At 43.8% G+C, this 15,230-nt stretch overlaps 2 protein-coding genes across 7 annotated transcripts in view; one reads left to right on the top strand and one right to left on the bottom strand.

Annotated features, from left to right (window-relative positions):
- The window catches only part of CCDC175 (coiled-coil domain containing 175), a 40,739-nt gene extending 32,790 nt beyond the window's left edge, over nucleotides 1-7,949 (top strand). For 2 of the 3 annotated variants that reach the window (XM_028735691.2, XM_028735610.2), the window contains 5 exons: nucleotides 1,699-1,801; nucleotides 3,424-3,467; nucleotides 5,585-5,746; nucleotides 6,651-6,760; nucleotides 7,826-7,949. In XM_028735691.2, coding sequence (XP_028591524.2) covers nucleotides 1,699-1,801; nucleotides 3,424-3,467; nucleotides 5,585-5,746; nucleotides 6,651-6,671 — 330 coding nt within the window. In that variant the 3' untranslated portion in view covers nucleotides 6,672-6,760; nucleotides 7,826-7,949. Of the gene's footprint in view, nucleotides 1-1,698; nucleotides 1,802-3,423; nucleotides 3,468-5,584; nucleotides 5,747-6,650; nucleotides 6,761-7,825 lie in introns of those variants that run through there. The other variant, XM_028735775.2, reaches the window with a different exon arrangement.
- On the bottom strand, nucleotides 7,854-15,146 carry JKAMP (JNK1/MAPK8 associated membrane protein). Of its 4 annotated transcripts, none has more exons than XM_028736309.2 (8): nucleotides 14,738-15,146; nucleotides 13,931-14,030; nucleotides 13,624-13,712; nucleotides 13,201-13,355; nucleotides 12,538-12,744; nucleotides 11,318-11,499; nucleotides 10,742-10,818; nucleotides 7,854-8,503 (listed from the first exon to the last, which is right to left on the bottom strand). In XM_028736309.2, exons 2-8 carry the CDS (start codon nucleotides 13,938-13,940, stop codon nucleotides 8,285-8,287), a joined length of 939 nt encoding a protein of 312 aa, XP_028592142.2. In that variant the 5' UTR covers nucleotides 13,941-14,030; nucleotides 14,738-15,146; the 3' UTR covers nucleotides 7,854-8,284. The 4 variants fall into 4 exon arrangements, with proteins under 4 accessions (XP_028592142.2, XP_028592310.2, XP_028592222.2 ...); XM_028736477.2 differs by having other exon boundaries at nucleotides 13,624-13,706; nucleotides 14,738-15,144; XM_028736389.2 differs by lacking the exon at nucleotides 13,931-14,030 and having other exon boundaries at nucleotides 14,738-15,144.
- Nucleotides 15,147-15,230: the final 84 nt, after the last annotated feature.

Raw genomic sequence — 15,230 nt, 5'->3', positions numbered from 1 at the left:
TTTTCGCTCTATAAGATGCTCCAGACCACAAGACGCACCTAGTTTTTGGAGGAGGAAAACAAGAAAAAACATATTCTGAATCTCAGAAGCCAGAACAGCAAGAGGAATCGCTGCGCAGTGAAAGCAGCAATCGCTCTTGCTGTTCTGGCTTCTGGGATAGCTGCGCAGCCTGCATTCGCTCCATAAGACACACACACATTTCCCCTTACCTTTTAGGAGGGAAAAAGTGAGTCTTATAGAGCAAAAAATACGGTATATATTCCCCCTCTTTTTCTCTACCTCTGTACTCAGGATACATAGGTGCCTTAGGTGCCGACCCACTTAGGAGAATCTGTCATGCATTTGACACCATGGGCTTCCTGGCCCATGAAAACTTACTTGTCTGCCATTCAGCTGCTATATGACCATTCACTGCATATGCACACCAAGATTTCAGATCCTGATCTCTCCCAGCCCTTCTTGAAGATGCCAGAGAGTGAGCCAGGGACCTTCTGCATACAAAGCACCGAACTGTGACCCTTCCACACAGAACTTGGGGGGAGCTGCTATGCCTTTCCCCCTGCAATGTGATCCAAAAACCAAATCTCTGCCATCCATCCATTTTCTTAAAATTTGTACATCACCAGCTGCCCCAGCCCAGGCTTCCTTCTTAAATCACTTGAAGTTTACAGAGAATTTGCTGGTGTGGTTCTATCCCAGATAGCTTGGGGAAATTCAGTAATTATGCAAATTTTAAATATTCAGTCCTGCCCGTGGAATTTAGGTTTCCTTAGGGCAGAGTACACAAGGTGCAGATATGTGTGAAAGAGGCATATAGAAGTGAATGGAGAGATGTCATATTCACTGTAAATTTTGTATGTTTTCATCCAAACCTTCTTAGGTCGCAGGAAATTTCTAAATAGAACCGGAATCGAAGGAGTAAACGTTGGGTGGTTTAATGAGTGCAAGGGTACTTTCAGGTACTTACAAGGACTCAAATCACAGGGCAGAGTATTAAACTCACAAAAATAAGCAGCACAGTAAAGCGTTAGGAATATAGGTTGTTAGACCTTTTTAATCCCCTTCAGCTGTACGCAGCAGCTGACCTGTTTTTACCCCTCGTGCAATGAGCAGACTACACACTGTTAAGTAAGTTTAAAATTATTTACTTACAGATTCAAGGTCTCAATCCTGCATTGTTCCATGCAGCAGCAAGGATAACGTAGGCAAAATACTCTTTTGTAGAAAATACAGAATATAGTTTCAAACATGTGTTTTAAGCTTGGGAGCAAGCCTAGACATGTCTTTTTCAGTGGGTTGCATGATGCAGAGAGAGAAAGGAAGAGCAAAAGGCTTCACTTCATCCCTCTAGAGCAGTGTTTCCCAACCTTGGGCCTCCAGCTGTTTTTGAACTACAATTCCCATCATCCCTGACCACTGGTCTTGCTAGCTCGGGATGATGGGAGTTGTAGTCCAAAAACAGCTGGAGGCCCAAGGTTGGGAAACACTGCTCTAGAGGGTGTGACCTAGCTGAGCCTATCTAGCAATACAACTCTGTGGTCCTTTGTGCACTAACTAGTCCTATGCCTGCTAGTTGTTATTTGACTGCAATCTCCCACAAGAAAACAAGATGTGACTTAAGAAGTGATAGGCTTGTTGTATATCATTAACAAGGACACGTCAGATGCTGACACTCTGGGAATGTTTTTACCCTGGCAGGGCATTGCCTTTCTAAAAGAAGATATCTCTGAAATCGAAAGTGAGGCAAAACTCTTTCGGTCAGAGAGGCAAGAAACCCAGAAAGCTACAAAAGAGCTTCATGGTGAGTGATGTGTGGCATGAAGTTGATTGCTGCAATACAAAAGCCCCGCATTGGAAGGTTGCTTCCAGACCGCTGCTGTTTTGCAGGTGGGAATCAATCACATACCTGCAGACTCAGGTCGCACAATTAAAGCGGATTTGGCACTCTTGCACAACAAACCTACTTAACCCCACCACCAAGGAAAAAACACCGCAAAGCATGGGGTAACCTTCGCTTGACGTAATATCCCTCTCTACAGACAAATCAGTATGAATTTTCAGTAAACTGGCCATCACACACCTCCGGCAATATGGGCCATGGCTGGCTTTGCCAACAAGTTTTTTAGGTCTGTGGCTTTATGGCTGGTCCGCCATGCTGAGCAATCAAAACTGTCTTCTCTGAATTGTGGCTCCAAGCTGGTGCTCAGCCAGAACGTACACACTGCACTGAGTAGCCACAGACCCACGTATGCAGTGCTGCAGTATGAGATTCTGGGGAAGGGCTATAGCCCAGGGGTAGCAGAGCAGCTGCTTTTGATTCAGAAGGTCTCCGTCCATGGCATATGCAGAGAGGACTGGGGAAGGCTGCCCCTTCTTGAAAGCCTGGAAAACCATTGTCAGCGTAGAGAACACTGGGCCAGACGGACTAGTGTTCTGACTGCAGGGCAGCTTCCTATTCCTGCATCGCAAGAGGTTCACAGAATTGTAGAGTCGGAAGGGACCCCAAGGGTCATCTAGTCCAAACCCCCCCCCCCCCGCAATGCAGAAATCTAGATGACCCTCAAGGTCCTTTCCAACTCTACATTTCTATGATTCTAAGCTGCATTGTCGCTGAAGACCAGGCTTCCTCAACCTCTGCCCTCCAGATGTTTTGAGACTACGATTCCCATCATCCCTGATCACTGGTCCTGCTAGCTAGGGATCATGGGAGTTGTAGGCCAAAAACATCTGGAGGGCCGAGGTTGAGGAAGCCTGGCTGAAGACAATGCATGCCCAGGGGGATTCCTTGGGGCTGCCGTAGATCAGCATAAAAGGCCAGGTGGAAACAGGTGCCAATCAAGGGGAAAATCAGTGTGTAGTCATGCACACACAGACATACAGTAAGGTATGCACGAATGATAAAAATGTATCTTAATCTGCTCCCTGGATTGACACCCCATGTACAATACACAGGGCAGTTTTTTGTTTCGTTCTTGCATTTACAGTGTTCCCATTATTGAGAGAGGAGAGTGCCAACAACCACAATGGGATCCCTATTTGTAAGCTACCTAGTTTCAGAGGTGTAGGGCAGGTTGCTTTCTCCACAGAAACATCACCAGTGTAACTTCCCTTTCCCCTGCAGGAATAAGGGGTCACTTGCACTGGAGTGCAATTTAAACCTGCCCCTGCGGGTTTTCAGCGGTTAGATTGTGTTCTTAATGCTTTTCTTTATAGCAGAAAGATATTTTATTAAGCTAACTGGCACTCTAGAAGCACCAGGTATCCAACGCTTTTGATAAAAGTATTTTATTTGGTCTCAGTTGCTGTCTGGATTTTCTCTTTCTATAGATAGTATAAAAATCACTTTTAAATGGAGCATTTTTAAAGTTTGGCTTTTTGGCAGACATTTCCCTAAACGCTCTAAAATGTCTTAATTTCTTTTAGGACTTTACGTCAAGAAGTGGATAAGGGACACCAAGCTTCAAAAGGTATGGCGCAGTATTGGGTTAAGAACAGCTTTTGGGACACGATGCCCTGGGTTTTTCTCCTGTGTCATCCCCCTGGAAAGAGAGAGCAGTTTATACAGGACTGGCTGTCAGGCTGGAAAAAAAGAAATATATATTGCATATCGGATTTGAGTTGCATAACAAATATGCTTTTGACTACTTCTGCCTTAGCCCCTGGATGAAATAGCTCATGCAGGTATCTTGCTTTTGAAACTGCAGTCCCACTTGTACTTTTAAAAAAATTGATTCAAAAACAGTACAGTTGCATCTTACATGCATTTAACTTGCGCAATTTCAACTATTGAAGGTAGGATGGTTGAAATTTCGTGAGAAATCCATCAAGGTGGGGAGCTTAAAAGGTCTTTTTGCACCAGATCTGCTTGAGTTACCCAGTGCGAAAAGAGCTTTTCATACTCTCAGCCTTGCTTGCTGGGCAAGGCTTACTTGATATGTGGGCTCTGGGAGGAGAAGTGATTCTCCCTCTCCCTGAGAGCCAGTGTGGTGTAGTGGTTAAGAGTGGTGGTAGAAGAAGAAGAAGAAGAAGGAGGAGGAGGAGGAGGAGGAGGAGGAGGAGGAGTAGTTTGGATTTGATATCCCGCCTTTCACTCCCCTTCAGGAGTCTCAAAGCGGCTAACATTCTCCTTTCCCTTCCTCCCCCACAACAAACACTCTGTGAGGTGACAGATAGGTAGCTGTGTTGGTCTGCCATAGTCAAAACAAAAAAAAATCCTTCCAGTAGCACCTTAAAGACCAACTAAGTTAGTTCTTGGTATGAGCTTTCGTGTGCATGCACACTTCTTCAGATACACACGTGTGCATGCACACGAAAGCTCATACCAAGAACTAACTTAGTTGGTCTTTAAGGTGCTACTGGAAGGAATTTTTTTTGTTTTGTCTGTGAGGTGAGTGAGGCTGAGAGACTTCAGAGAAGTGTGACTGGCCCAAGGTCACCCAGCAGCTGCATGCAGAGGAGCTGGGAAGCAAACCCGGTTCCCCAGATTACGAATCTACCGCTCTTAACCACTACACCACACTGGCTCTCATAATCTGGTGAACCGGGTTCGCGTCTCCGCTCCTCCACATGCAGCTGCTGGGTGACCTTGGCCTAGTCACACTTCTCTGAAGTCTCTCAGCCCCACTCACCTCACAGAGTGTTTGTTATTGGGGAGGAAGGGAAAGGAGAATGTTAGCTGCTTTGAGACTCCTTAGGGTAGTAATAAAGTGGGATATCAAATCCAAACTCTTCTTCTTATTCTCTCCCCCTCACCTGCTAGCCTAGGAGCAGCTCCAAAGCTTTGGGTATACATGATTTTTGTGTATACGCAGAAGCTTTGGAATGTTCCACATTAGATGTGATCGTACTGTAACAAAACTATACACAGTTGTACCTTGGAAGTCAAACAGCTTAGTTCCAGAACATTGCAAACCCGGAAGTGACTGTTCCGGTTTGTGAACTATTTTTGGATGCCGAACGTCCAACAGAGCTTCCGCGGCTTCCGATTGGCCGCAAGAGCTTCCTGCAGCCAATCAGAAGCCACGCTTTGGAAGTCAAACAGACTTCTGGAATGGATTTCATTCGATTTCCAAGGTACGACTGTAAACCGTTCAGCCCGGACACTGAGATCCAGCACCGAGGGCCTTCTGGCGGTTCCCTCATTGCAAGAAGTGAGGTTACAGGGAACCAGACAGAGGGCCTTCTCGGTAGTGGCACCTGCCCTGTGGAACGCCCTCCCTTCAGATGTGAAGGAAATAAGCAGATATCTTATCTTTAAAAGACATCTGAAGGCAGCCCTGTTTAGGGAAGTTTTTAATATTTAATTCTGTATTGTTTTTAACACTCGATTGGAAGCTGCCCAGAGTGGCTGGGGAAACTCAGCCAGATGGGCAGGGTATAAATAATAAATTATATTCTATATATTATATTATATTGCTGCCATCTCTGTAACACCTAAGTTACGGACAGATTTTCAATGGAAACGAGAGTTACACATTCGAATGTGGGTATTCAAGAAAAGAAGCTGGGGCAACCCTCACCAGCCTCTTGCAATAGAAAGTTTAACAGCCCAACTTGAAGGTGAGCCATCTTTCTTTCGCTGCAGTTTTTCTTGAGGTACCAGAAAGACATCATGATTATTCTGGATGAGTATATAAGGAAACACAGGAAAAGGAACGACAAGCTTGACTATGTTTACGACGGGCTGCAGCTAAACTATATGGCAATGGAGTCTCTGTTAGAAAGCAGGTCGGACCTGGGTGACGAGGTGAGCTCACTCTGCAGTGGTGGCGCATTGGTTCAGTTCTACACAAAGGGCGGCTGAAACAGCAGAACTTACATTCCGCGAAGCAGATTCTTGGCAACAGAAATATACCACGTACAAGGCGGCTGGGGAAGATCTGGAACAATATATTCTGGCAGCACTTACAATTTTCAGTAGCTCAAGACAGGTGCCATTTGTTGCGATGTACAGAAACCCTATCGGGATGCGGGTGGTGCTGTGGGTTAAACCACAGAGCCTAGGACTTGCTGATCAGAAGATCGGCGGTTTGAATCCCCGCGACAGGGTGAGCTCCCGTTGCTCGGTCCCAGCTCCTGCCAACCTAGCAGTTTGAAAGCACGTCAAAGTGCAAGTAGATAAATAGGTACTGCTCCGGTGGGAAGGTAAACGGCGTTTCCGTGCGCTGCTCTGGTTCGCCAGAAGCGGCTTAGTCCTGCTGGCCACATGACCCGGAAGCTGTACGCCGGCTCCCTTGGCCAATAAAGCGAGATGAGCGCCGCGACCCCAGAGTTGGTCACAACTGGACCTAATTGTCAGGGACCCCTTTACCTTTACAGAAACCCTACACGAGACATTCAGGAGTCAAGCTGTATTTCCAATAGGGATTTATTCCGGTTGCAGTCTTGTATCATCATCAAGCAGTCTTCTTACATCCAGGAATCAGCACACACACACACACATACAGGGGAGGGGAGTCAACCATCTCTCTTTATGTTGCTGAGTCAGCATTTCTGCTTAGCGCAGAGTGATAGCTCTTTGATACCCACAACACTCCGACACCGTTCTCTCTGTCCCCACTCCCTAATAAACTTGCTTAGAAAGGAAAAGGAAACGCACCAAAAGAGCTTTCATTTTTCATTCATTCTTTTTCTTCCTTTCTTTTTGCTAGGGGCAGGAATCTGAACAGTAATCACAAAGGCCCTGCAACCGCATATATCCTTCTTTCTTCTTGCAGCAGGAAGCCCAAGACTGACAGTACCTATTTGCAAATGGTCAGAGGTAGGCGGAGCACATAACACAGGGATTGAAGATTTCAGGTTTCCCTACTGCAAAATTTGGATTACCTTGACACAGAATTTTAATTAAAAATAGTAATAGGTGATGTAAATGGCTCTATAAGAGAACGTCTGCTCTGGCAAAAGGTAGAACATTTATTCTGGGAAAGCAAGGTGCAAAACCTGGTAGGTGCTTGAAAGAGCGTTCTCTCCCACAGAAATGTTTCCTCTGCAAAATTGGCTGACGTGAATTGGGAGATTTTCATAATCATCAAAGCAGGGTGGGTTTGATTTAAATCAAATTGATTTAAATCACGATTTAAATCACTAGTCCGTAAGACTTGATTTAATTTATTTATTTTTTTTACACAAAGACTCATTCTTGCTGGTATATGGTATATGGTATATATGGCATATGACAATAAAGATATTATTATTATTATTATTATTATTATTATTATTATTATTATCTTAACATTTACAATCAGATGAAGGTTTCATTTTTGGAATAATAAATTTTCAGAGTAGTTTTTACAGTTATATCAAAAATTTCTGATTTGGTTATACTATTAGAAATACGTAGACCAATAATTATGAAATTATTGTGAGGTTTAGTAAGTTAACTTTATATTTGGACAACTTTGCTGTACTTTATTGGAAGGAGAAAAATAGTAATTTCTTTAACAATTTAAACAATGTACTTAACTAAAACAATGACATTATAGCATATGTATCCATGTTTGTTCACTGATGTGGTCAAACAATTTTTTTTAATAAAAAAAAACAGACGGAGTTTTAGTACACATGAAAAACTTAAACAAATCCTTCTTTCCTGATGAATAGCCTTTAGACTATAGTGTAACATAAACAGAAGATTATCTTTAGAAAGATTTCCCCCTCAAAAAGCATTTTATTTTAAAAATCCGAATGAAATAAAAAAAATCTGATTGAAATAATTGATTTTTAAAAAAATAATTGATTTTTATCCACCCTGCCTCAAAGTTTTGCTACAAACAGATGTTAATAAAAATAATAACAACTGCATTGTTCTCCCAAACCTCTTATCTAGAAATGAAGAGACTGCAAAAGCCGTGGACTGAAGTTGGAACACTGAGCTTTATTCTTCTACATATCATTCTTCAAAGATGTGATAAAATACTGCACTCAGAAATAAAAGTTACACTGTTTCCAGATACGCTGTACAAAATGTTTCACGTTCGCACACCATGGGCAAATAATAAACATATTTACAGGGGACGGGCCTTTATCCTTCACCAACGGGTGACTCTGGCTCCTGTGGCTAATGGAACACTTCTAAGGCATTACATGCAGAGGTGCGTCCAGATGTTGTTTTGGAGGATAGAATCGAGCTGATGGGAGTGGGGGGAGGGGGGGACTAAGCCTTGATGCTAAAGAGAAAAGAAACTTTACCTGAAAGCTGGCTGATAAGAGAACTGACAGCTTCCTATAAGAGGGGAACGATGGCTGGGCCCCAGAGAACCTCAGCCTACAACGCTGGATTCTTGGCTCAACGTCCATTTGCTCCATCAGAGAGTATCCGCGAAGGATCCGTGTACTTTGCAGTAAGCAAGTAAAATAGGGCAGGTGCCGGCACCAAAGCCAGCAGGGGCAAGTCTTGGTAGACGTTGTTCAGCTTGGAGATGGAGATGATCCCGTAGGCGTGCAGGAGCCAGTGGCTGAACAGAACAATGAGCCTTTTCTTCCTGACAAGGAGATCCTTGAAAGTCTTGTAAAACAGGAGACAAGATTGTTGCCGTTAGTTTTTACACAGACGTCATCTGAGGCTAACGCAGAGATTTCAGAAAGGGGCAGAATGAAATCAAGGTGCCTTTTGTTTTGCTTTTTGCTTTGTTTTTATAATACTTTTATTTTGCTTTAAACAAATACGTATAAATATAGACAACCAAAATTACAAAAGAAAATTCCTTATTAATAATAATGAAAAAAGCTAAAAAACGACAAAAAATATCAAAGTACATGGCATAAAATATAAGCCATTATGGGAAAGAAAAAAGAAAAAGGAAAGAAGGAGGAGGATGAGGAGGAGGAAAAAAAGAAAAAGGGAAAAAAGAGGAAGATGAGCCAAAACACAAGGCGGCTCATCTATTGTATGCTTCCGTCAAGGTCACAACAGATCATTATTCTTATCAATTCTCTCTATCTGCATTCCAAAGAATCCCTCATCTTGGTATCAGGGAACATTTCTCTATGCGGCATCATTCTAAACATAGGCCTAAACAACCAGGTCTTTCTTGTTAAACCCTTATCCCATAGATAATTATTTAAATATTAGTTAGTTAGTTAGTTAATTAATTAATTATCAAGGTGCCTTTTGAAGCCTCTCCTTTTATCTTGTCTCTCGGGGGAGAGAGTTATCTGAACTAAGCCGTTCTTAGTTTCTCTCTTTATCTTATTTTTGGGAAGAGCTCTGAGGAAGGGAATGGCACAACTGCAGGTGCCACATAATACCCATTCCACATTTGTAATATCTTTGTCTTTTCGTGTGGTAGCACCTACACTTTGGAACTCCCTGCCCATTGCCATCAGGCAGGTCCCTTCACTGTGCTCCTTTTGGCACCTGCTAAAAATTTTGGGGCGCGGGTGGCGCTGTGGGTTAAACCACAGAGCCTAGGACTTGCCGATCAGAAGGTCGGCGGTTCAAATCCCCGCGACGGGGTGAGCTCCCATTGCTCGGTCCCTGCTCCTGCCAACCTAGCAGTTCGAAAGCACATCAAAGTGCGAGTAGATAAATAGGTACCGATCCGGCGGGAAGGCAAACAGCGTTTCCGTGCGCTGCTCTGGTTCACCAGAAGCGGCTAGTCACGCTGGCCACATGACCTGGAAGCTGTACGCCGGCTCCCTCGGCCAATAAAGCAAGATGAGCACCGCAACGCCAGAGTCAGTCACGACTGGACCTAATGGTCAGGGGTCCCTTTACCTAATAATATTTTTGTCCAGACAAGCCTTCCCATATCTTCAGAAAGTTGGCACAAGTTTTAATCCACTGCTATTTTAACTTTTTAAAAGTTTTAGATCATTATTAATTTTTCATACTGATAATTTTATCTTTTTCCGTGAACTGCTTTCAGAGTTTTCTTTTGACCATCAAGGGGTGTACAAATTTTATGAAACAAACAAACCCCTAACTGGAGAGGGTCCACTGTTCATTATTCTCTCTGAAGGAGGGGAAACAGGCACACACACATTCCCCAATATCAACCCATCCTCTTTAGCAGTTGCTGCTCTCCTTTAAAAAGAAGCCACTTAGCAGTTGCAGCAGTTACAGATGCCTTTGCTTAAGCCCTTTTCCATAGCAGCATCCTGCTGGTGGAATGCTCATTCCTCAAGAGACCCACCTGAGACCAACCCTCTTTTCATTTTGGCACCATGTCTAAGATTATTATTTTGTCGTTCACTCTTTATTTGCATTTGCTGTTTTAATAATAGGTGCAACCCCACCCAGAAATCCTTGGCTAAAGATTAAAATAGTCAGGCAACATCAGGCAGGGAACAGCTTCTTTGAAAAGCCAGGCAATAATACTGACGAGGAAGGATTCTTATGCAATAACTACGGCTGCTTTTCCTCCTCGGTCTTGCGGGACTGTATGAGATGGTAACCAGCTAGTTCTTAAGCCTCTCCTGATATGCTGACTGTTCAGAATGCTGATCAGAGCCCCTCACAAATCTAAACAAGCAGGGAGGTTATCTCCCTCTCCGGTGTAGAACGTGTGAACAAAGACTTTAGCTGTCTCAGGCTTTTGAAGATAAAACAATTAAAGAATGGCATCATAGACCTCTTTGCCAACCCAGGGTGGGGGTGGGAGAGCGGAATCCCCGGCGGAATAGCCCAAGGAATTTCATTCACTTATTGCTGACCATTTCCTCTGTTTTCCATTTTCTCCCTTCAGTTATAGGTCACTTTTTAAAAAGTATATATTTTTAAATGAAACAGTATTTTACTTACATCTACTTCGGAAGCTGACAGATACACAACCAGAGTGACGAGAGATAACACTATGATGATATAAGGGAAAGCATAGTCTGCAAAAAAAACAGTTGTACGTTACATTGACACACCAACACAATTTTACCGCCCCGGTCACTCAGAAGCTATAAATAGTTTTGATGAGATGCAATCCTGAGCATGCCTACTCAAAAGTAAGTCCCACTGAGTTTTATCAACCTGACTTTACCCAGTGCCAGAGTGGGGGGAAAGGTTGGATAGAAATATAATAAAATTCTGTATCCTTGTAACGAGAAATGAGTGGTATGAACAGTGCTCAGCTCACAAGGTGAAATGGTCCTTAGGCAGCTGCCACATTCAGACACTCAAATCCTGCTTTAATAATCCAGGATATTCATGAGCTATGGTTAACAGCTTCCAAACATGCCAGATTAAACTGAAAGTTAGCTTCCAAATGTGGCTTGTTTGGAAGCCATTAACCACAGTTCTTGGTTTGCATGTTAGGTGCAACTACCTGGTTTGTTCCACTGAATGTGCAGAGGGGAAAGTGAGGGGTGGAATATAAAAGTGACTTACAGAGCAAGCCGCCTCCAACCGCTTGAAGCACAGTTAGAATCGGGAAGAAGTAGAGAGCTGCGTAAATGCTCTTAAATCGATCAGACTTCCCTAGCCCACAAGCAATCTTCTTCACCAAAAGGGGCCGAAGCATCATCATCAACACCAAACAAAAGGCATAGTATATAAATACAATGGTGTAGCTGGAAGAGAGAATTGTTTATATCAGAGCACAGCAGTGCCAAAAACTTCACACCTCACTCTTGATATGGCCAACAAACACAAGACACATAAATGCCACAAGTTCTATACTTGCCCCCCTCCATTATGCAAAATCCTTGCTTTGATGCTATTTCTTCACATCAACACTGTCTGCTACTTTCTTATGCCCTCCTGGCCCACAAATCCAGGCCCTGGCGATCTTGTACCTCAAGTCATGGCAATCTGCATAATTTCCTCTTTATCTTATTTCCTATCCTTATTCTCCCTCCAGCACAAATGCACAGTAGCGTCTTATTCCCATTCATTTACTTCCACTGCCCTGGAGATACATGTGAGCCATGAGTGACAGGGAGGGAGGGGCTTAACCATTCCTCTTGGCCATAGGCATGTTCACCATGTCAAAGTATGGCTTACTAGGACAGCTTAAATGTGTTTGCTCCCAGAGAGGAGATCACACCTGCTTTGTTCTTTTCCTGGTCCCTTTAGCTCAGCATGGCACAGCAGCGAAGCCAAGACCAAAATTTGGCTACGGGTTGTGGTTATGGAGGGGAGAACTTAACCACAGTTGGGACGGTGTTAGACTGAAGTTCTAAAGGTCCTGGTTTGATCTTGGGTTTCGGGAACAGTTGGGGGTTGAACTAGATGATTATTGGGATCCCTTCCAGCTGTACAATTCCATGATTCCTCTGAGCATGATCCCAGGTTCAGATGACATGCTAACCGGAACCTTGGCTTAGTTGCAGTATGGAGCTGAAATGACCAAGGAGGAGCAAAGCAAATGCAATTTCCTCCCCAGGAGCCGATGCGTTCATTCTAAGCCATGGCTTGACCTAGCAAATATGGGCAGAGTAGTAAAAAAACCACTGCAACTATATAAGGGTGGGAGTAATCCCCATCAATAGGGCTTGCTGCTAAGTAAGAATGCATAGATCAGGACATCAAGATTGCCTGTTAAGAGGTGGGGATTTTTTTACAAAAAATTGCAATCTCACAGACAAGGCCACAGAAAAGATACTCACAGAGGGTAGACTGCTTCGTGGGTACAGTGAATAGTGGTAATGTAATCAGGACTCGGGTTGTAGAGCATGGTGTACCAGTCAGAAAGCATCACCACCTTGCAGGAGCGGATATGCAAGGAGCCCAGAGGGTCGCTCACAAGCAGAGTAACAATGGCTGCCACGCTGCATTCGATTAAAGCAGTGATGTGCTGGAACAGAGCACTGGAGCTGGAAAGAGGAAAAAGAATCGGAATCAGGACAGGTAATTTGTATCTTATTAGACTTGTGCAATTGTAGCTTTGAGTGGGTGGGAGAGAATAAATAAAAGAAGAGCAGAAGAAACCCACTCCATTTATTTATTCCCACCGTCTCACCCATGCACAACTCTGATCGTGGCTATACCCAGCTTTGGGAAGGCAGCGCAAAGGCTCTGGTAGCATCCCAGAGCCCTCTCACTACCCTCCCAAAGCCAGGTAAGCGAGACAGCTAAATAAGGGAAGGAGGCATGAGGGCTGTTAGCATCCCAGAGCCCTTGTGCTGCCTTCCCAAAGCCAGGTAAACAATCCTCCAACTTGCAGAGTAGTTGGTTCCTCCCCAGCACCTTCAATGAAAAGGTAAGTGCACATTTAGATTCAAAAGTTACATTCGATTTCTTGTTTGAAACAGGGCTTAGGAAACATTTACCTCTTTTTCCCTGAATACCATTCAATGAAGAACCAATGCAAAATCAGAGGAAGCATTGCCATAAAGCCAAGGTAAAGCCAATCGTAGCGTTCTGGAGATCCCATACATGGCCGACAGATTTTGTGAGCGTCTGTCCTTTGCCCTCTTGGACACACCTGGAGAGTTTAATCACATATTGTTTTATAAAGATATCTATTAACGTTTTGCACACACACACAAAATAGCTTGGGAAAGGGATGCAGACAAATGAAAGGGACTGAATAATGTGCTGTATTTGAAGGACAAGCAGTTTCGTTGAGCCCAAGATGTGTTCAGGCCATCCTTTCCCCTGCCAAACCCACTAATGGTTGGATAATAGCAGCTAAAACATTATACTGCGCCAGCTTCAAATACTCAAGTGTCTTTTCACAATCCTCTACTTACCCCACAATCGCCATGGATTTCAGTCCCATTTATAAATTCCGCTGTTCTTCCACAATAAAGCCCAAGGCAATCTGGTTGAATATCTACAACTTATACAAAAGATAAAAAGGCCAAAAGAGTGGCAGATACTTGTAAGCTAATAACAGTTTGCACACTTGAAAAAAGAGACATTGCACATACTTTTGTAAACCAATAAATCTTTAATAATATAATAATAATGTTTTATTATTTATTTTTATTATATTTAATAATAATAATAAAAATAAATACATTTTAAAAATAAAAATAACAGTTTGCACACAAATACCTTCAAACATCTTGCTTTACTAGCTTTCAGTTAGCTTTTGCCCCCTAATCACGGAACGCAGAACCAGGAAAGCAGACATGCAACAGCTTCCACTTCAAAACTATTCCAACATCAGAGAAAGGGAATGTTTAGAAGTGCTGTCATCTGGCACAGAAAATCTGAGATCGGGGGGGGGGGGGTTTCCTATCTACAGGAAAGGGGAGAGAAACCTGGGCCATAAAAGATGTTTCTTTACAGCCTTTATACCCTACCCTTATGGGCTTCTTATGGGCTCATAAGTTGTCGTCGTCATCATTATCATCACCATCAATTATTACTATTCCTGTTGCTGCAAGAGCAGCTCCCCCATGTTGCTGAACTGCAACTCCCATCATCCACAGCCATTCAGTGTGCCAGCTGACGAGTTGGAATGCTAAATTTAAAAGGCCACAGGTTCCCCTCCAGGAACTTAGAACTCAGCCTGTCCCAACTTCGGTTCCCCTGATGCTGTTGGACTTCTGCCGCCCTGGCCAGCAGGACCAGGGATGAGGGGAGTTGTAGCATCTCTCTCCCCTTGAGGGCAACGCTTCCTCGCTTTAGCCCACGAAAGCTGACAGGCAACAAATATCTCTTCCCCACTTTCCCTCTCCTATAACATTATATAAAGAATTATATTTATATTATCTAGGTATCTAGCTATCCTAAATTTAGGATACTGGAAGGCTGCTTGCTTTTGCAGTTAAGAAACCGGCCTGGTCAGCTGCTCAGCAGGAAGAAACAGCCCCTCTCACCTGGGGAAAGGTAATAAGCTCAGCACCCAAAACTCACCCATCTCCGCCTATTCACCCCCAAAATCATCCGGGTTCTTGACAGCGACAGCAGCTGGCTTTGCGTCACTTCCTCTCAGGTTCCGCCAGTCCTCGTTGATTGGTTTGTCGGCTTCACATAGCCACGCCCCCGATAGGCGGGGCGGTCGCGTTCGGGACCTCCTCTGGGTGGCGAGCGGGGCGTGACTCGGACTAAGCTCCTCTCTTCATTGGGCACTGAGGCTGAACGGGGAGGGGGCGTGGTCTATTATGTTCGGCTCTTTTTCATAGTAGAGCTAGAAAAATGAAGAGCGGCGCCACTCTGTAGATGCACTGGGGCCGCAGCATTTCTATGAGGAGAACGCCGCCTGATGTGATTTCTCAGGAAGCGGTCAGGTCCTAGATCCTTGTTAAATTCTTCATTTATAAGCAGTTTAAGGAGTCCAGCTGTGGTAATATTTTTTTAAAAAACCCAAGATTTCTTTTTCATATAAATAAATTAAATAGACGCCACG

Source organism: Podarcis muralis, chromosome 1, assembly GCF_964188315.1.
Source record: "Podarcis muralis chromosome 1, rPodMur119.hap1.1, whole genome shotgun sequence".
NCBI classification, from domain to species: domain Eukaryota; kingdom Metazoa; phylum Chordata; class Lepidosauria; order Squamata; family Lacertidae; genus Podarcis; species Podarcis muralis.
Note: the sequence above shows the minus strand (reverse complement) of the source record. Positions and strands in the feature narration are given on the sequence as shown.

Coding starts and splice junctions, on each gene's coding strand:
- JKAMP (XM_028736309.2), bottom strand. Junction 13,356..13,623: donor AAATCCATGGCGATTGTGGG/GTAAGTAGAGGA, acceptor TAAACTCTCCAG/GTGTGTCCAAGAGGGCAAAG. Junction 11,500..12,537: donor CACGAAGCAGTCTACCCTCT/GTGAGTATCTTT, acceptor TCTCTCTTCCAG/CTACACCATTGTATTTATAT.